Genomic DNA, 21720 nt, shown 5'->3' on the forward strand with positions numbered 1-21720 from the left:
GTTTTCTTAAAATACCGGGTTGTTTGAGCCTGCCGCTTCCGACAGAGAGAGAGAGAGAGAGGGCCAACTGCGCCCCTGAGGACACGTGACAGTGGAGCAACTTGAACCTGTGAGTTATGGTCTAGTCGCCGTCCACTTATTCAGCATCTAATATGGGTAATATTTCAGAAAAACGGTGAATTATTCTATTATTCAATATGTCAGCTTCTGTTTTTGCCGGACGTCGGAGCACAGCGCATCAATTGAGCACGGCACATCAATTCCGCACAGAGCAGAGCTGGTCGTGCGGGACAGGAAGTAGTGTACAAAATACAAAATAAAACACCGGGTTAATTTTCTAAATAAAATGCACTGTGTTTATGGCAGATCACATTTCTCTCACAGTAGAGGTTTAGATATAAAGTTGTATTGCGTTTCAGTTGTTTAGTCAGAACATTAAGTGAAAAAGACCCTAAGTTACAACTTCATGGTGTTTTCATCAAGTTAAAGGAAGAAGCACAGATTTTCACATTTAAGTTTTTTCCATTAGGGTATTTATTTTTATTTTTTTTCGAAGTTCATGTTGCACTGTTCAATGTTCAATATTAAAGTGCTTATCTTTAACAATAAATAGCTTAATAATAAACCAGTGTTTTGTTGCTTTTCATGTCTTTCAAGCCTATGATGTGAATTAACTCATTATGACAATACCTACAAAGGACACACAGCTAACTAGTTAATTGGCTTCCTATTAGCAAATGTAATTTTACATTAATTTCCATATTGTGTAAAGGACCCCCCAAAAAAATGTCCTCTCCTTTTTTGACTTTGAGGCCCTGCCCCTCTATAATCATGTGCAGGTCTCTGTTCTTATGTCCATTTGGCATCCGTTCACGTTCTTGTTCTGCAGCGCTGTGTGCTTCAAAGCTGCTCACCTGCAGGACCGCAAGCAAGGTCGCAGAAAAAACGTGGACTGGATTTTGAGTGATGTGGGCATTTTCTATATGAACAAGTGGAATGGATTGGATACCGACGCACTATAGGGACTCTCTACCTTATGCTATGAAGTGAAGGGAAACTGAGTGAATAATGACAGGTTATATGATTATTTATTTCAACTCATATTAGGCTCTCTTTATAATGAATATGTCGGCATGTATTTGTAAAAAAAAATAAAATAAAAAAATAAAATCCATCCATCCATCCATCAATTTTCTGCCGCTTTTTCCCTTTGGGGTCGGGGGTCGCAGGTGCCTATCTCAGCTGCAATCGGGCGGAAGGCGGTGTACACCCTGGACAAGTCGCAGATAAATTAAAATATAACACCAAATTATTTAGGGGGGCTTAAGAATATTTTAGGGGGGGCTGGAGCCTCCCTAAAATAGGCCTAACAACGCCAATGGTTACTTACCATGAATTGATTAACGTGGACCCCGACTTAAACAAGTTGAAAAACTTATTGGGGTGTTACCATTTAATGGTCAAATGTACGGAATATGTACTGTACTGTGCAATCTACTAAGAAAAGTATCAATCAATCAATCAAAGGTTCTACATGCTATATGTCTAGATGTGAGCCCCGCCCACTGTGTTCTACATGTTATATGTCTAGTTGCTGGCCCCGCCCACTATGTCCTAGGTGCTATATGTGTAGACGCGGTGTAGCTGGTTTGGGTGGTGTTAGAGGGCAGGTAGTAGACGCGGGAGGTGGTGTTAGAGGGCAGGCAGTAGACGCGGGAGGTGGTGTAGACGCGGTGTAGCTGGTTTAGGTGGTGTTAGAGGGCAGGCAGTAGACGCGGGAGGTGGTGTAGGTGGTGTTAGAGGGCAGGCAGGACTGGTCAACATGGCGACGGACGGGATGGTGCTCACCAACCACGACCATCAGACTCGAGTGGGCATCCTGACCGGTAAGGCCCCCCAACAGGCCGTCACAGTGAGCGCTAAGGCCGACGTAGGGCCACTAAAGACGGACGAAAGGAGCAATCTTGTGCGCTTGCTTGGCGTCACGATGCGAGCTGGGCTACATGGCGAGCTAGTTAGCTAGCCGCGTGAGAAGCGGTGCTTGGACCATACTGCCGCCGCCTGGCAGGTGCTAAGGTGCGGCGGAGGCTTTAAAAGCGCGGCGGCACCGCTCCTTAAGAGTGTTTCATCGTCTTTATTCAACCTTCATGTCTTATTCTGTGTCATTGGACATATGCTCTATGGCGGTTTTGTGGAAGCAGCGTCAAGCGACGGAGTGGAAGCGGACATGCGGGAAAGGGCTTTCAAAATGAGAGGCCATTCCCGCACGGGCTCCCTTTGCTCTCCTGGCCATGTGCTGCTTTTATTTTGACGTCGCGCGCCCAGTTTCCGGTTAAGGTCTCTTCCGTTTGCTACCTTCATGCTAGAGTGTGGTATCATTTCTCGCCGTGTAATAACGATTGTCTACACGAGCTGCATAATTCATGTCTTTTTGCACATTTGTTGGCTGCCTTTGCGTGTGTGCAGCATTTACTGATCCCCACCACATCTGTCCGTTGGACACACTTCGACGGCGCTGTCTGTCATATTTAACACATCAATGACATCATCATGTCATTAGGCGAGGCGCATCAAACGTAATACTCTTCTGTAGGTCTACTAATTAGCGCGGCTGACCTTTTTTTTCTGCAGCGTGGCGAAGAACAGGATAGTCGCATGACAGTCACAAGTAGGCCCACTGCCTGTTTCTCCAAGGCAGGAGGAGACGTGAGGAAAATGCTTAAAGAGGATGCAAGCCAGCAGCTGACTAGGAATATCCGAATAGATTGTCACAAGTTGGACCCTGCTGACCATCCACTTGGCTCACATCCACACATGTAGTGGTACCAGTGGGTACCAAATATTACAACTTTACAGTTGGGTCACATCCACTCATGTAGTGGTACCAAACATGACAACAGTACAGTTGGATCACATCCACACATGTAGTGGTACCAAACATGACAACAGTACAGTTGGATCACATCCACACATGTAGTGGTACCGAACATGACAACAGTACAGTTGGATCACATCCACTCATGTAGTGGTACCAAACATGACAACAGTACAGTTGGATCACATCCACACATGTAGTGGTACCAAACATGACAACAGTACAGTTGGATCACATCCACACATGTAGTGGTACCGAACATGACAACAGTACAGTTGGATCACATCCACACATGTAGTGGTACCAAACATGACAACAATACGGTTGGATCACATCCACACATGTAGTGGTACCAAACATGACAACAGTACAGTTGGATCACATCCACACATGTAGTGGTACCAAACATGACAACAATACAGTTGGCTCACATCCACACACGTAGTGGTACCGAACATGACAACAGTACAGTTGGATCACATCCACACATGTAGTGGTACCAAACATGACAACAGTACAGTTGGATCACATCCACACATGTAGTGGTACCGAACATGACAACAGTACAGTTGGATCACATCCACACATGTAGTGGTACCAAACATGACAACAGTACAGTTGGATCACATCCACACATGTAGTGGTACCAAACATGACAACAATACAGTTGGCTCACATCCACACACGTAGTGGTACCAAACATGACAACAGTACAGTTGGATCACATCCACACATGTAGTGGTACCGAACATGACAACAGTACAGTTGGATCACATCAGTGGGAGAAGTGTCCCTCACGACCCCCCCGCCCCTTGTCCAAATCTACCCAAACTTCTCTCCAATTGTTCCCAATCATTTGCGCCTTGACGGTTTTGAATTTCTCTAACATACATTTTCTGACCAGTGATATCATCAAACCTTCCATCTTGTCCAAATCTACCCAAACGTGTCCAAACCGTTTGTGCTGCAACGTTTTTTTAGTCTAACTATTATAGTTTTTAAGTTAATGTTTCACTATTCATAACCTGCACTACCCCCACCCCACTAAAAACCTCCCCAAACCAGTACCAATTGTTGGTTTGTGCTTCAAAAAGTTTTGGTCTAACTATCATGGTTTTGAAGTTATTACGAACACCTCTATTAAGGTTTTATATGTAATGTAGTAACATTTATAATAACATTTAGTATTTGTGTTTTGATAATTTTAAGCATAAGCAGCATTCAAAATGTTTTCCTTTTTTTGAACATCACTGATTACTATGAGAGCCAACACACATAATAAAACATCACTAACTGTACAATGTCTGCTGTCATCAGTAGGCCGACTCCTAGAATGTTAATATATTCCCTTTTAGATAAAGAATGACTCATAAGGGGGGTGGAAGCAAGCGTCTAAATTGACTGTCAAAGTGTAGCGACTTGTCGGAATACATGCTCATCCTTTTACTATCCAGTGAGAGGAATGATTGATGATCAAGAATCAAGTTTGAAGAGCAAGGAAACGAGGAAGCAGCTTATCAGTCGGTCATGTCAACATCGTGATGACAGCGCCACTATAGTTTGTCTCCCTATAATATTATAACTAATACTTGTTCATTTTTAGAATAACAATTTCACTAATACTTGTTAATATTTAGATTAACCATTTCACTAATACTTGTTAATATTTATGATAACAATATCACTAATACTTGTTAATATTAATAATAACAATATCACTATCCTATCCATCCATCCAGCCATCCATTTGCTACCGCTTGTCCCTTTCGGGGTCATTGGGGGTCGCTGGAGCCTACAGTATCTCAGCTGCATTTGGGCTGGGTACACCCTGGACAAAACACCACCTAATCACAGACAGAATATCACTAATACTTGTTAATATTAATAATAACAATATCACTATCCTATCCATCCATCCAGCGATCCATTTTATATAGCTTGTCCCTTTCGGGGTCCTTGGGGGTCGTTGGAGCCTACAGTATCTCAGCTGCATTTGGGCTGGGTACACCCTGGACAAAACACCACCTAATCACAGACAGAATATCACTAATACTTGTTAATATTAATAATAACAATATCACTATCCTATCCATCCATCCAGCCATCCATTTTCTACCGCTTGTCCCTTTCGGGGTCATTGGGGGTCGCTGGAGCCTACAGTATCTCAGCTGCATTTGGGCTGGGTACACCCTGGACAAAACACCACCTAATCACAGACAGAATATCACTAATACTTGTTAATATTAATAATAACAATATCACTATCCTATCCATCCATCCAGCGATCCATTTTATATAGCTTGTCCCTTTCGGGGTCCTTGGGGGTCGTTGGAGCCTACAGTATCTCAGCTGCATTTGGGCTGGGTACACCCTGGACAAAACACCACCTAATCACACACACAATATCACTAATACTTGTTAGTATTTAGAACAACAATATCACTAATATTTGTTAGTATTTTTTATAACAATTTCTGTGTGGAGTTTGCATGTTCTCCCCGTGAATGTGTGGGTTCCCTCCAGGTACTCCGGCTTCCTCCCACTTGCAAAAACATGCACCTGGGGATAGGCCCCTCCCACCTCCAAAGACATGCACCTGGGGATAGGCCCCTCCCACCTCCAAAGACATGCACCTGGGGATAGGCCCCTCCCACCTCCAAAGACATGCACCTGGGGATAGGCCCCTCCCACCTCCAAAGACATGCACCTGGGGATAGTCCCCTCCCACCTCCAAAGACATGCACCTGGGGATAGGCCCCTCCCACCTCCAAAAGACATGCACCTGGGGATAGGCCCCTCCCACCTCCAAAGACATGCACCTGGGGATAGGCCCCTCCCACCTCCAAAGACATGCACCTGGGGATAGGTTGATTGGCAACACTAAAATGGTCCCTAGTGTGTGAATGTGAGTGTGAATGTTGTCTGTCTATCTGTGTTGGCCCTTCGATGAGGTGGCGACTTGTCCAGGGTTTTACCCCCGCCTTCCGTCCGATTGCAGCTGAGATAGGCACCAGCGCCCCCCCGTGACCCCAAAGGGAATAAGCGGTAGAAAATGGATGGATGGATAACAATATCGCTAATATTTGTTAAAATTATAATATCGCTAATACTTGTTAAAATTTATAATAACAGCACTAATATTTGGATAATATTGGTACTCCGGCTTCCTCCCACCTCCAAAGACATGCACCTGGGGATAGGTTGATTGGCAACACTAAATGGGCCCTAGTGTGTGAATGTGAGTGTGAATGTTGTCTGTCTATCTGTGTTGGCCCTGCGATGAGGTGGCGACTTGTCCAGGGTGTACCCCGCCTTCCGCCCGATTGTAGCTGAGATAGGCGCCAGCGCCCCCCGTGACTCCGAAAGGGAATAAGCGGTAGAAAATGGATGGATGGATGAACTCGCCAAATGTAAATGGAATACTGTTTGCGCTTTTTGGATGTTTTTTTAAATCATTTTTTAAATTTTTTTAATTTAGTTTTTGTTGGAATACATCTGATCTTGTGAGTTTGTGGCTACCGGCGGGTTTTACTTGGTGTGCTGTTTTATGACCTGTGATGAAAATATAAGAAAAATAATATTTCAAACTTGTGCAAACTTTGAGAAATAAGCAAGTACAGGTGCTGGTCATATTATTAGAATATCATGAAAAAGTTGATTTATTTCATTAATTCCATTTAGAAAGTCAAACTTGTAGAATGTATACATTCATTCCAAACAGACTGATACATTTCAAGTGTTTTTTTTGCCAAAAAGGAGATGATTATAGCTGACAACCAATGAAAACCCTAAATTCAACATCTCAGAAAATTAGAATATGGTAAAAAGGTCAGATATTGAAGACACCTGGTGCCACACTCTTATTAGCTAACCAACTCAAAACACCTGGAAAAGCCTTTAAATGGTCTCTCGTTTTGATTCTGTATGACACACAATCATGGGGAAGACTGCTGACTTGACAACTGTCCAAAAGATGACCATTGATACTTTAAAGAAGGAGAGCAAGACACAAAAGGTCGTTGCCAAAGAGGTTGGATGTTCCCAGAGCTCTGTGTCCAAGCACATTAATAGAGAGGCCAAGGGAAGACAAAAGATGTGGTAGAAAAAAGTGTACAAGCAAGAGGGATAACCGCGCCCTGGAGAGGATTGTCAAACAAAACCGATTCAAAAATGTGGGGGAGATCCACAAAGAGTGGACTGCAGCGGAGTCAGTGCTTCAAGAACCACCACGCACCGACGTATGCAAGATATGGGCTTCAGCTGTCGCATTCCTTGTGTAAAGCCACTCTTGAATAAGAGACAACGTCAAAAGCGTCTCGCCTGGGCTCAAGACAAAAAGGACTGGACTGCTGCTGAGTGGTCCAAAGTTATGTTTTCAGATGAAAATAAATGTTGTATCTCCCTTGGAAATCAAGGTCCCAGAGTCTGGAGGAAGACAGGAGAGGCACAGAATCCACGTTGCCTGAAGTCCAGTGTCTAAGGTCCACAATGGGTAATGGTCTGGGGTGCCATGTCATCCTCTGGTGTTGGTCCACTGTGTTTCCTGAGGTCTAGGGTCAATGCAGCAGTCTACCAGGAAGTTTTACAACACTTTATGCTGCCTGCCGCAGACCAGTTTTATGGAGGTGAAGATTTCATTTTCCAACATGACTTGGCACCTGCACACAGTGCCAAATCTACCAGTACCTGGTTTAAGGTCCATGGTGTCCCTGTTCTTGATTGGCCTGCAAACTCACCTGACCTTAACCCCATAGAAAAGCTATGGGGTATTGTGAAGCGGAAGATGCCAGATGCCAGAGCCAACAATGCTGAAGAGCTGAAGGCCACTATTAAAGCAAGCTGGGCTCTCATAACACCTGAGGGTGCAACAGACTGCTGGACTCCATGTATTGCTGCAGCAATTCAGGCAAAAGGAGCTGCAACTAAGTATTGATTGCCGTACATGCTGAAACTTTCCATGTTCATACTTTTTACTTGGCCCACATTTCTAAAAAATATTTTTTGGTACTAGTCGTAACTAATGTTCTAATTTTCTGAGATACTGAATTTGGGATTTTTAGTAATTGTCAGTACTAATCATCAAAATTTAAAGAAATAAACATTTCAAATATATCACTATGTGTGTAATGAATTGATATAATATGTAAGTTTCACCTTCTGAATATAATTACTGAAATAAATCAACTTTTTCATGATATTCTAATAATATGAACAGCACCTGTAATGCTGATGATGTTCCAAAAGTGATGGACTAAGTGTAAGTGGAAAGGATGCCCGTGGTTGTTGACTAATATGTTCATTTCTGCATTTATCTTGGTGTGATACATGTTGTCCATGTGACTAATAACTGTGGTATTACTACCCTCTGAACTGGCAAGTCCCCATTATCACAAACAGACTTTCAGTAGTTCTTATGCTGTAATTTATGTTTGGCCTTTTGTACAATGTCCTCCTCAGTCAGTGACAGTTGTTACAAGAACTTGGCTGAGGACAGAAGTGGGGTCAATTTGAAGGACCTGGTCCATGATCCTTCGCTGTAAGTCTGCACCTGCAATCAGCACATAGATCTTTACATTCACGCTAATTCTCTCTTTTCCCCACCTGCAGGTTAGGTGGCGTCATCACAGCCTATAAAATTGTCCCAGATGAGCTTGATGAAATCAAGGTAACTGACTTTGCTTCAAGTCGACGTGCAATCAGGGTGTTGCCATTTTTGTCTTTTCCTCACAGGAAACTCTTTTGGAGTGGTGTGATGAACAGGAGCTGAATCTCATTCTCACCACTGGAGGAACCGGATTCGCACCCAGAGATGTGACACCAGAGGTACACACATTTCCAGATGTGACAGCAGAGGTACACACATTTCCAGATGTGACACCAGAGGTACACACATTTCCAGATGTGACAGCAGAGGTACACACATTTCCAGATGTGACAGCAGAGGTACACACATTTCCAGATGTGACTGCAGAGGTACACACATTTCCAGATGTGACACCAGAGGTACACACATTTCCAGATGTGACACCAGAGGTACACACATTTCCAGATGTGACACCAGAGGTACACACATTTCCAGATGTGACACCAGAGGTACACACATTTCCAGATGTGACTGCAGAGGTACACACATTTCCAGATGTGACACCAGAGGTACACACATTTCCAGATGTGACAGCAGAGGTACACACATTTCCAGATGTGACACCAGAGGTACACACATTTCCAGATGTGACAGCAGAGGTACACACATTTCCAGATGTGACAGCAGAGGTACACACATTTCCAGATGTGACTGCAGAGGTACACACATTTCCAGATGTGACACCAGAGGTACACACATTTCCAGATGTGACACCAGAGGTACACACATTTCCAGATGTGACACCAGAGGTACACACATTTCCAGATGTGACACCAGAGGTACACACATTTCCAGATGTGACACCAGAGGTACACACATTTCCAGATGTGACAGCAGAGGTACACACATTTCCAGATGTGACAGCAGAGGTACACACATTTCCAGATGTGACAGCAGAGGTACACACATTTCCAGATGTGACTGCAGAGGTACACACATTTCCAGATGTGACTGCTGAGGTACACACATTTCCAGATGTGACTGCAGAGGTACACACATTTCCAGATGTGACTGCAGAGGTACACACATTTCCAGATGTGACTGCTGAGGTACACACATTTCCAGATGTGACTGCTGAGGTACACACATTTCCAGATGTGACTGCTGAGGTACACACATTTCCAGATGTGACTGCAGAGGTACACACATTTCCAGATGTGACTGCAGAGGTACACACATTTCCAGATGTGACTGCAGAGGTACACACATTTCCAGATGTGACTGCAGAGGTACACACATTTACAGATGTGACTGCAGAGGTACACACATTTACAGATGTGACTGCAGAGGTACACACATTTACAGATGTGACTGCAGAGGTACACACATTTCCAGATGTGACTGCAGAGGTACACACATTTACAGATATGACAGCAGAGGTACACACATTTACAGATGTGACTGCAGAGGTACACACATTTCCAGATGTGACTGCAGAGGTACACACATATACAGATGTGACAGCAGATGTACACACATTTCCAGATGTGACTGCAGAGGTACACACATTTCCAGATGTGACTGCAGAGGTACACACATTTCCAGATGTGACAGCAGAGGTACACACATTTACAGATGTGACTGCAGCGGTACACACATTTCCAGATGTGACAGCAGAGGTACACACATTTACAGATGTGACTGCAGAGGTAAACACATTTACAGATGTGACTGCAGAGGTACACACATTTCCAGATGTGACTGCAGAGGTACACACATTTCCAGATGTGACTGCAGAGGTACACACATTTCCAGATGTGACAGCAGAGGTACACACATTTCCAGATGTGATTGCAGAGGTACACACATTTCCAGATGTGACTGCAGAGGTACACACATTTCCAGATGTGACTGCAGAGGTACACACATTTCCAGGTGTGACTGCAGAGGTACACACATTTCCAGGTGTGACTGCAGCGGTACACACATTTCCAGATGTGACTGCAGAGGTACACAGATTTACAGATGTGACTGCAGAGGTACACACATTTCCAGGTGTGACAGCAGAGGTACACACATTTCCAGATGTGACTGCAGAGGTACACACATTTCCAGATGTGACTGCAGAGGTACACACATTTCCAGATGTGACTGCAGAGGTACACACGTTTCCAGATGTGACTGCAGAGGTACACACGTTTCCAGATGTGACTGCAGAGGTACACAGGTTTACAGATGTGACTGCAGAGGTACACAGATTTACAGATGTGACACCAGAGGTACACACATTTACAGATGTGACACCAGAGGTACACACATTTCCAGATGTGACAGCAGAGGTACACACATTTCCAGATGTGACAGCAGAGGTACACACATTTCCAGATGTGACTGCAGAGGTACACACATTTCCAGATGTGACTGCAGAGGTACACACATTTCCAGATGTGACAGCAGAGGTACACACATTTCCAGATGTGACAGCAGAGGTACACACATTTCCAGATGTGACTGCAGAGGTACACACATTTTCAGATGTGACTGCAGAGGTACACACATTTCCAGATGTGACTGCAGAGGTACACACATTTCCAGATGTGACTGCTGAGGTACACACATTTCCAGATGTGACTGCAGAGGTACACACATTTCCAGATGTGACTGCTGAGGTACACACATTTCCAGATGTGACTGCAGATGTACACACATTTCCAGATGTGACTGCAGAGGTACACACATTTCCAGATGTGACTGCAGAGGTACACACATTTCCAGATGTGACTGCTGAGGTACACACATTTCCAGATGTGACTGCTGAGGTACACACATTTCCAGATGTGACTGCAGAGGTACACACATTTCCAGATGTGACTGCAGAGGTACACACATTTCCAGATGTGACTGCAGAGGTACACACATTTCCAGATGTGACTGCAGAGGTACACACATTTCCAGATGTGACTGCAGAGGTACACACATTTCCAGATGTGACTGCAGAGGTACACACATTTCCAGATGTGACTGCAGAGGTACACACGTTTCCAGATGTGACTGCAGAGGTACACAGGTTTCCAGATGTGACTGCAGAGGTACACAGGTTTCCAGATGTGACTGCAGAGGTACACACGTTTCCAGATGTGACTGCAGAGGTACACACGTTTCCAGATGTGACAGCAGAGGTACACACGTTTCCAGATGTGACTGCAGAGGTACACACGTTTCCAGATGTGACTGCAGAGGTACACACGTTTCCAGATGTGACTGCAGAGGTACACACGTTTCCAGATGTGACTGCAGAGGTACACACGTTTCCAGATGTGACTGCAGAGGTACACACATTTCCAGATGTGACTGCAGAGGTACACACATTTCCAGATGTGACTGCAGAGGTACACACATTTCCAGATGTGACTGCAGAGGTACACACATTTAGTCAGGGATGGTCATGTTTGAGATTGGAATCTCTCAGCAACTCACGATTCTAAATTGATTCCAATTCCTAGGGTAACAATTCCTTTCAGAATCAATTCTCGATAGGTGTTTGTGTCTTTGTGTAATGTGTATATTGTTGTTATGTGTTTATATATGTATGTATGTATATTTATTTATGGGTATATATATATATATATATATATATATATATATATATATATACACATTTCAAAGCTCGAAGAATTCTATGGATACACAACAATATGGACTCAGATTTCCTTTGCCCAGACGCGGGTCACCGGGGCCCCCCTCTGGAGCCAGGCCCAGAAGTGGGGCACGATGGCGAGCGCCTGGTGGCCGCGCCTGTTCCCATGGGGCCCGGCCGGGCACAGCCCGAAGAGGCAACGTGGGTCATCCCTCCAATGGGCTCACCACCCATAGGAGGGGCCATGGAGGTCGCGTGCATTGTGAGCTGGGCGGAAGCCGAAGGCAGGGTACTTGGCGGTCCGATCCTCGGCTACGTAAGCTAGCTCTTGGGACGTGGAACGTCACCTCACTGGGGGGGAAGGAGCCTGAGCTAGTGCGTGAGGTAGAGAAGTTGCGGCTGGATATAGTCGGCCTCACCTCGACGCACAGCAAGGGCTCTGGAACCAGTTCTCTCGAGAGGGACTGGACTGCCTTTCACTGTAGCGTTGCCGGCAGGGAGAGGCGACGGGGTGGGGTGGCAGTTCTTGTTGCCCCCCGCTCAAAGCCTGCACGTTGGAGTTCAACCCAGTGGACGAGAGGGTAGCTTCCCTCCACCTTCGGGTGGGGGGACGGGTCCTGACTGTAGTTTGTGCTTACGCACCAAACAGCAGTTCAGAGTACCCACCCTTTTTGGAAACATTCGAGGGAGTACTGGAAAGTGCTCCCCCGAGTGATTCCCTTGTCCTACTGGGGGACTTCAACGCTCATGTTGGCAACGACTGTGAAACCTGGAGAGGCGTGATTGGGAAGAATGGCCGCCCAGATTTGAACCCGAGTGGTGTTTTGTTATTGGACTTTTGTGCTCATCACAGATTGTCCATAACAAACACCATGTTCAAACAGAAGGGTGTCCATATGTGCACTTGGCACCAGGACACCCTAGGCCGCAGTTCCATGTTTGACTTTGTAGTTATGTCATCGGACTTACGGCCTCATGTTTTGGACACGCAGGTGACGAGAGGGGCGGAGCTTTCTACCGATCACCACCTGGTGGTGAGTTTGCTGCGACCTGGCAGGCCCAAGCGCATTGTTAGGGTCTGCTGGGAACGTCTGGCAGAGTCTCCTGTCAGAGAAAGTTTCAATTTCCACCCCCGGAAGAACTTTGAACATGTCACGAGGGGGGTGCTGGACATTGAGTCCGAGTGGACCATGTTCCGCACCTCTATTGTCGAGGCGGCTGATTGGAGCTGTGGCCGCAAGGTTGTTGGTGCCTGTCGTCGCGGTAATCCTAGAACACGTTAGTGGACACCAGCAGTGAGGGATGCCGTCAAGCTGAAGAAGGAGTCTTATCAGGTTCTTTTGGCTATTAGTACACCGGAGGCAGTGGATGGGTACCGACAGGCCAAGCAGTGTCCAGCTTCAGCAATCGCAGAGGCAAAAACTCGGACATGGGAGGAGTTCGGGGAAGCCATGGAAAACGACTTCCGGACGGCTTCGAAGCAATTTTATACTACCATCCTCCGCCTCAGGAAGGGGAAGCAGTGCACTGTCAACACCGTTTATGGTGCGGATGGTGTTCTGCTGACCTCGACTGCGGATGTTGTGGATCGGTGGAAGGAATACTTCGAAGACCTCCTCAATCCCACCAACACGTCTTCCAATGAGGAAACAGTGCCTGGGGAATCTGTGGTGGCCTCTCTTATTTCTGGGGCTGAGGTCGCTGAGGTAGTTAAAAAGCTCCTCGGCGGCAAGGCCCCGGAGGTGGATGAGATCCGCCCGGAGTTCCTTAAGGCTCTAGATGCGGTGGGGCTGTCTTGGTTGACAAGACTCTGCAGCATCGCGTGGACATCGGGGGCGGTACCTCTGGATTAGCAGACTAGGGTGGTGGTCCCTCTCTTTAAGAAGGGGGACCGAAGGGTGTGTTCCAACTATCGTGGTATCACACTCCTCAGCCTTCCCGGTCAGGTTTATTCAGGTGTACTGGAGAGGAAGCTACGCTGGATAGTCGAACCTCGGATTCAGGAAGAACAGTCTGGTTTTCGTCCTGGTGGTGGAACTGTGGACCAGCTCTATACTCTCGGCAGGGTTCTTGAGGGTGCATGGGAGTTTGCCCAACCAGTCTACATGTGCTTTGTGGACTTGGAGAAGGCATTCGACCGTGTCCCTCGGGAAGTCCTGTGGGGAGTGCTCAGAGAGTATGGGGTATCGGACTGTCTGTTTGGGGCGGTCCGTTCCCTGTACGATCAGTGTCAGAGCTTGGTCCGCATTGCCGGCAGTAAGTCGGACACATTTCCAGTGAGGGTTGGACTCCGCTAAGGCTGTCCTTTGTCACCAATTCTGTTCATAACTTTTATGGACAATTTCTAGGCGCAGTCAAGGCGTTGAGGGGTTCCGGTTTGGTGACCGCAGGATTAGGTCTCTGCTTTTTGCAGATGATGTGGTCCTGATGGCTTCATCTGGCCGGGATCTTCAGCTCTCACTGGATCGGTTCGCAGCAGAGTATGAAGCGACTGGAATGAGAATCAGCACCTCCAAGTCTGAGTCCATGGTTCTAGCCCGGAATAGGGTGGAGTGCCATCTCCGGGTTGGGGAGGAGACCCTGCTCCAAGTGGAGGAGTTAAAGTACCTAGGAGTCTTGTTTACGAGTGAGGGAAGAGTGGATGGTGAGATCGACCGGCGGATTGGTGCGGCGTCTTCAGTAATGCGGACATTGTATCGATCTGTTGTGGTGAAGAAGGAGCTGAGCCAGAAGGCAAAGCTCTCAATTTACCGGTCGATCTACGTTCCCATCCTCACCTATTGTCATGAGCTTTGGGTCATGACCTAAAGGACAAGATCACGGGTACAAGCGGCCCAAATGAGTTTCCCCCGCCGAGTGGCGGGGCTCTACCATAGAGATAGGGTGAGGAGCTCTGTCATCCGGGAGGAACTCAAAGTAAAGCCGCTGCTCCTCCACACCGAGAGGAGCCAGATGAGGTGGTTCGGGCATCTGGTCAGGATGCCACCTGAACACCTCCCTCGGGAGGTGTTTAGGGCACATCCAACCGGTAGGAGGCCACGGGGAAGACCCAGGACACGTTGGGAAGACTATGTCTCCCGGCTGGCCTGGGAAGAGGGAGAGAAGTCTGGGCTTCCCTGCTTAGGCTGCCACCCCCACAACCCGAGCTCGGATAAGCGGAAAAAGATGGATGGATGGATATACTCATTTATATATACAGTAATGTCTATATATATATATATATATATATATATATATATATATATATATATATATATATATATATATATATATACAGTGGGGCAAAAAAGTATTTAGTCAGCCAGGGATTGTGCAAGTTCTCCCAATTAAAATGATGACAGAGGTCCGTAATTTTCATTATAGGTACACTTCAACTGTGAGAGACAGAATGTGAAAAAAATCCAGGAATTCACATTGTAGGAAATTTAAAGAATTTATATGTAAATGATGGTGGAAAATAAGTATTTGGTCAACCATTCAAAGCTCTTACTGATGAAAGGAGGTTTTGGCTCAAAATCTCACGATACATGGCCCCATTCATTCTTTCCTTAACACGGATCAATCGTCCTGTCCCATTCGCAGAAAAACAGCCCCAAAGCATGATGTTTCCACCCCCATGCTTCACAGTAGGTATGGTGTTCTTGGGATGCAACTCAGTATTCTTCTTCCTCCAAACAAGACAAGTTGAGTTTATACCAAAAAGTTCTATTTTGGTTTCATCACATGACATTCTCCCAATCCTCTGCTGTATCATCCATGTGCTCTCTGGCAAACTTCAGACGGGCCTGGACATGCACTGGCTTAAGCAGGGAGACACGTCCGGCACTGCAGGATTTGATTCCCTGTCGGCGTAGCGTGTTACTGATGGTAACATTTGTTACTTCAGGCCCAGCTCTCTGGTCATCCACCAGGTCCCCCCGTGTGGTTCTGGGATTTTTGCTCACCGTCCTCATGATCATTTTGACCCCACGGGGTGAGATCTTGCGTGGAGCCCCAGATCCAGGGAGATTATCAGTGGTCTTGTATGTCTTCCATTTTCTGATAATTGCTCCCACAGTTGATTTTTTCACACCAAGCTGCTTGCTTATTGTAGATTCACTCTTCCCAGTCTGGTGCAGGTCTACAATTCTTTTCCTGGTGTACTTTGACAGCTCTTTGGTCTTGGTCATAGTGGACATAACGAGTTCAAACAAGTGCCATTAATGCAGGTAACGAGTGGAGGACAGAAGAGCTTCTTAAAGAAGAAGTTGCAGGTCTGTGAGAGCCAGAGATCTTCCTTGTTTGAAGTGACCAAATACTTATTTTCCACCATAATTTACAAATAAATTATTTAAAATTCCTACAATGGGAATTCCTGGATTTTTTTTTCACATTCTGTCTCTCACAGTTGAAGTGTACCTATGATGAAAATGACTGACCTCTGTCATCATTTGAAGTGGGAGAACTTGCACAATCGCTGGCTGACTAAATACTTTTTTGCCCCACTGTATATATATATATATATATATACATACATACGCACACAGTATATACATATACAAATATATATATATTTTTGTATATGTATATACTGTGTGTGTGTGTGTGTGTGTGTATATATATATATATACAATTTGTCCCTCCATAATGTGTACAGAATAATAGGTGTATAAATGACACGATATGTTACTGCATAGACTAATTAGGACTTTGTTTGTTTACTTACTACTAAAAGACAAGTTGTCTAGTATGCTCAACATTTTATTTAAGGACTAAATGACAATAATAAACATATGTTTATTGAAATAATTTTAGTACCAGTACCAATATTGTGTGTGTGTGTGTGTGTGTGTGTGTATGTTTTATATATATATATATATATATATATATATATATATATAAAATGTATGTATGTATGTATGTGTATATATTATCGTATGTGTGTGTATATATACACATAAATATGTGTATTTGTTTTTGTATATATACACTTCTACAAAAGCAGTGAAGTTGTCAGCTGGTGTAAATGCTAAATAAAAAGAGAATACAACAAATCCTTTTCAACTTATATTCAATTGAATAGACTACAAAGACAAGATATTTCATCTTCACACAAACTTTATTCTTTTTTGCAAATATTAGCTCTTTTGGAATTTGATGCCTACGACATGTTTCAAAAAAGCTGGCACAAGTGGCAAAAAAGAGTGATAAAGTTGAGGAATGCTCATCAAAGACTTATTTGGAACATCCAACAGGTGAACAGGCTAATTGGGAACAGGTGGGTCCCATGATTGGCTATAAAAGCAGCTTCCGTGAAATGCTCACTCATTCACAAACAAGAACGGGGCGAGGGTCACCACTTTGTCAACAAATTGTTTAAGAACATTTCTCAAGCAGCTATTGCAAGGAATTTAGGATTTCACCATCTACCCTCCGTAATATCATCAAAAGGTTGAGAGAATGTGGAGAAATAACTGCACGTAAGCCATGATATTACACACCTTGGATCCCTTAGGCGCTACTGCATCGAAAAGCCACATCAGTATTTAAAGGATATCACCACATGGGCTCAGCAACACTTCAGAAAACCACTGTCAGTAACTACAGTGTGTTGTTACATCTGTAAGTGCAAGTTAAAACTCCACTATGCAAAGCCAAAGCCATTTATCAACAACACCCACAAACTCCACAGGATTTGCTGGACCTGAGCTCATCCAAGTTGGACTGATGCAAAGTGGAAAAGTGTTCTGTGGTCTGACGAGTCTGCATTTCAAATTGTGGGCGTCGTGTCCTCCGGACCAAAGAGGACCCTAGAACAGTCCGTTCTAGGCAGCATGTGTGATGGTATGGGGGTGTATTAGTTGGCGAACTTACACATTTGTGAAGGCACCATTAATGCTAAAAGGTACATACAGCTTTTGGAGCAACATATGTTGCCATACAAGCAACCTTATCATGGACGCCCCTGCTTATTTCAGCAAGACAATGCCAGGCCACGTGGCTTTATAGTAAAAGAGTGCGGGTACTACGTAGACTGGCCTGCATGTAGTCCAGACATTGAAAATGTGTGAAGGCTAAAATATGAGGCAGGAGACTGTTGAACAAGTTAAGCTGTACATCAAGCAAGAATGGGAAAGAATTCCACTTCAAAAATGTGTCTCTTCAGTTCCCAACCCTTTACTGAGTGTTGTTAAAAGGAAAGGCCATGTAACACACTGGTAAAAATGCTTTTTTTGCAATGTGTTGCTGCCATTGCATTCTAAGTTCATCATTATTTGCAAAAAAGAAGAAAGTTTGTCAGTGTGAAGATGAAATATCTTGTCTTTGCAGTCTATTCAATTGAATATAAGTTGAAAAGGATTTGTTGTAGTCTCTTTTTATTTAGCATTTACACAAGCTGACAACTTCACTGCTTTTGGCTTTTGTAATAGCAGATGTTTGAAATAAGAACATGATCAAACCGTGACTTACAATGTTTGTGTGGTTGTGGAATATTGATCAGTCGTCTCCTGACCCTCCATCCCTCTTACCCCTGTAGGCAACCAGAGACGTGATCGAGAGAGAGGCTCCAGGCATGGCTCTGGCCATGCTGATGGGATCCCTTAACGTCACGCCACTCGGCATGTTGTCCAGGTGAAGATTTCACTCGCACTTTTCAGCCTTCAATACTCACTTCTTAGCACAACTTACTGTGGTTTGACTGCAGCCTGTCTTCCTGTGCTTTCCTTCTCAGGCCAGTGTGTGGTATCCGTGGTAAAACTCTGATCATCAACCTTCCGGGGAGCAAGAAAGGCTCTCAGGTATAGTTCTTGGACCTTGGGAACACTGCTTTTCTCTCTCACCTAACTGATCCATTTGAAGACAAATTTCACTGGTAAATAAGTACATTTTATTTATATAGCCTTTCTTCCAGAGAGAGCTCACAAAGTGCTTACAAATAGTACCAAGAAAACAAGATGATGCAACAACAGAAACATAACAAAATAAAGTCACGAATAGAATATATCAAGGAAAGGAACAGGCAGCCAGTGCAGGGATGCTGAAAGAACTTGACCATGATTGACCATGACCTACTCAGTGGCCTAGTGGTTAGAGTGTCCACCCTGAGATGGGTAGGTTGTGAGATCAAACCTGGGCCGAGTCATACCAAAGACTATAGAAATGGGAACCATTACCTCCCTGCTTGGCGCTCAGCATTAAGGCTTGGAATTCAAGTCAAGTCAAGTCAGCTTTATTTGTCAATTTCTTTACATGTAAAGACATACAAAGGAATCAAAATTTTGTTTCGCACTCTCCCATGCGTAGACAAAAAGAAAAGAAAACATTAAAGTGCAACGTAAATATGTCTACCTACTAAAATGACAATATATATAGTTCCTGTTGTTTTTAAATAGGATATGGCTGTAAACAATGAGTGTTTCATCAGTAGTGCAAACAGTTATGATATAGCAGCAGATGTGTGCAATTTTGCATGGTCATTTTTTCTGTGGGTCATGGGGTTTAGAGTTCAGGTTGTTCCGGGGAGGGGGATTTCAAAGTCCTGACAGCCTGTTGGATCGGGCTGAGGATTGGGGGGGCACGGCGGGGGGAGAGAGAGTTCAGCAGCCTAACAGCCAGGTGGTGAAAACTGTTGGTGAGTTTGGTGGCTCTTGTATCGTCTTCCAGAGGGAAGGAGGCTGAACAGGTTGTGTGCAGGGTGGCTTGGGGGTTAAATCACCAAAAATGATTCCCGGGCGCATCCACCACTGCTGCCCAATGCTCCCCTCACCTCCCAGGGGGTGATCAAGGGTGATGGGTCAAATGCAGAGCTCAATCATTGGTACTTAAAGTTTAACTTTAACTTTGAACTTATATCTTGACAAGAGCCTCCGAGCAACAGCGCTCTGAACGTAATTAGAGATGTTTTGTTGGGACGGTAGACGGTTGACTTGCACTAGTCAAGAGGTGAGGAAACGAGCATGATTGATTAGTTCTAGGTCAGCATGCGATAGTATGGATCTGAGTTTGGAAATGTTTCTGAGGTGGAAAAAGCAAGAGCGGGTAATACTTTTGGTGTGCTCATCAAAACGCAGGGTGTGGTTAAATGTGCGGCCGAGGCTATATTGGAAATTGCAGTGTCGAGGTCAGTCATGAACTACCAGCCATCCAGTCTTTAACTTCAGACAGTCATGAAACTACCAGCCATCCAGTCTTTAACTTCAGACAGTCATGAAACTACCAGCCATCCAGTCTTTAATTTCAGACAGTCATGAAACTACCAGCCATCCAGTCTTTAATTTCAGACAGTCATGAACTACCAGCCATCCAGTCTTTAATTTCAGACAGTCATGAAACTACCAGCCATCCAGTCTTTAATTTCAGACAGTCATGAAACTACCAGCCATCCAGTCTTTAACTTCAGTCATGAAACTACCAGCCATCCAGTCTTTAATTTCAGACAGTCATGAAACTACCAGCCATCCAGTCTTTAATTTCAGACAGTCATGAAACTACCAGCCATCCGGTCTTTAATTTCAGACAGTCATGAAACTACCAGCCATCCGGTCTTTAATTTCAGACAGTCATGAAACTACCAGCCATCCAGTCTTTAACTTCAGACAGTCATGAAACTACCAGCCATCCAGTCTTTAATTTCAGACAGTCATGAAACTACCAGCCATCCAGTCTTTAATTTCAGACAGTCATGAAACTACCAGCCATCCAGTCTTTAACTTCAGACAGTCATGAAACTACCAGCCATCCAGTCTTTAATTTCAGACAGTCATGAAACTACCAGCCATCCAGTCTTTAACTTCAGACAGTCATGAAACTACCAGCCATCCAGTCTTTAATTTCAGACAGTCATGAAACTACCAGCCATCCAGTCTTTAATTTCAGACAGTCATGAAACTACCAGCCATCCAGTCTTTAACTTCAGACAGTCATGAAACTACCAGTCATCCAGTCTTTAATTTCAGACAGTCATGAAACTACCAGCCATCCAGTCTTTAACTTCAGACAGTCATGAAACTACCAGCCATCCAGTCTTTAATTTCAGACAGTCATGAAACTACCAGCCATCCAGTCTTTAACTTCAGACAGTCATGAAACTACCAGCCATCCAGTCTTTAATTTCAGACAGTCATGAAACTACCAGCCATCCAGTCTTTAATTTCAGACAGTCATGAAACTACCAGCCATCCAGTCTTTAACTTCAGACAGTCATGAAACTACCAGTCATCCAGTCTTTAATTTCAGACAGTCATGAAACTACCAGCCATCCAGTCTTTAACTTCAGACAGTCATGAAACTACCAGCCATCCAGTCTTTAATTTCAGACAGTCATGAAACTACCAGCCATCCAGTCTTTAATTTCAGACAGTCATGAAACTACCAGCCATCCAGTCTTTAATTTCAGACAGTCATTAAACTACCAGCCATCCAGTCTTTAACTTCAGACAGTCATGAAACTACCAGCCATCCAGTCTTTAATTTCAGACAGTCATGAAACTACAAGCCATCCAGTCTTTAACTTCAGACAGTCATGAAACTACCAGCCATCCAGTCTTTAACTTCAGACAGTCATGAAACTACCAGCCATCCAGTCTTTAATTTCAGACAGTCATGAAACTACCAGCCATCCAGTCTTTAACTTCAGACAGTCAT

At 44.6% G+C, this 21720-nt stretch overlaps 1 protein-coding gene across 7 annotated transcripts in view; it reads left to right on the forward strand.

Moving 5' to 3' along the window:
* Positions 1-1603: 1603 nt before the first annotated feature.
* Positions 1604-21720, forward strand: part of LOC133542400 (gephyrin-like) — an 80781-nt gene continuing 60664 nt past the window's right edge. For 5 of the 7 annotated variants that reach the window (XM_061886472.1, XM_061886473.1, XM_061886475.1 and 2 more), the window contains exons 1-6: positions 1604-1886; positions 8333-8411; positions 8483-8540; positions 8606-8698; positions 18614-18708; positions 18809-18875. In XM_061886472.1, the coding sequence (XP_061742456.1) occupies positions 1823-1886; positions 8333-8411; positions 8483-8540; positions 8606-8698; positions 18614-18708; positions 18809-18875 (456 nt within the window). In that variant the 5' untranslated portion in view covers positions 1604-1822. The remainder of the gene's footprint in view (positions 1887-8332; positions 8412-8482; positions 8541-8605; positions 8699-18613; positions 18709-18808; positions 18876-21720) is intronic. The other 2 variants (XM_061886476.1, XM_061886478.1) reach the window with 1 other exon arrangement.

The sequence above is a fragment of the Nerophis ophidion genome, linkage group LG24 (assembly GCF_033978795.1).
Source record: "Nerophis ophidion isolate RoL-2023_Sa linkage group LG24, RoL_Noph_v1.0, whole genome shotgun sequence".
NCBI classification, from domain to species: domain Eukaryota; kingdom Metazoa; phylum Chordata; class Actinopteri; order Syngnathiformes; family Syngnathidae; genus Nerophis; species Nerophis ophidion.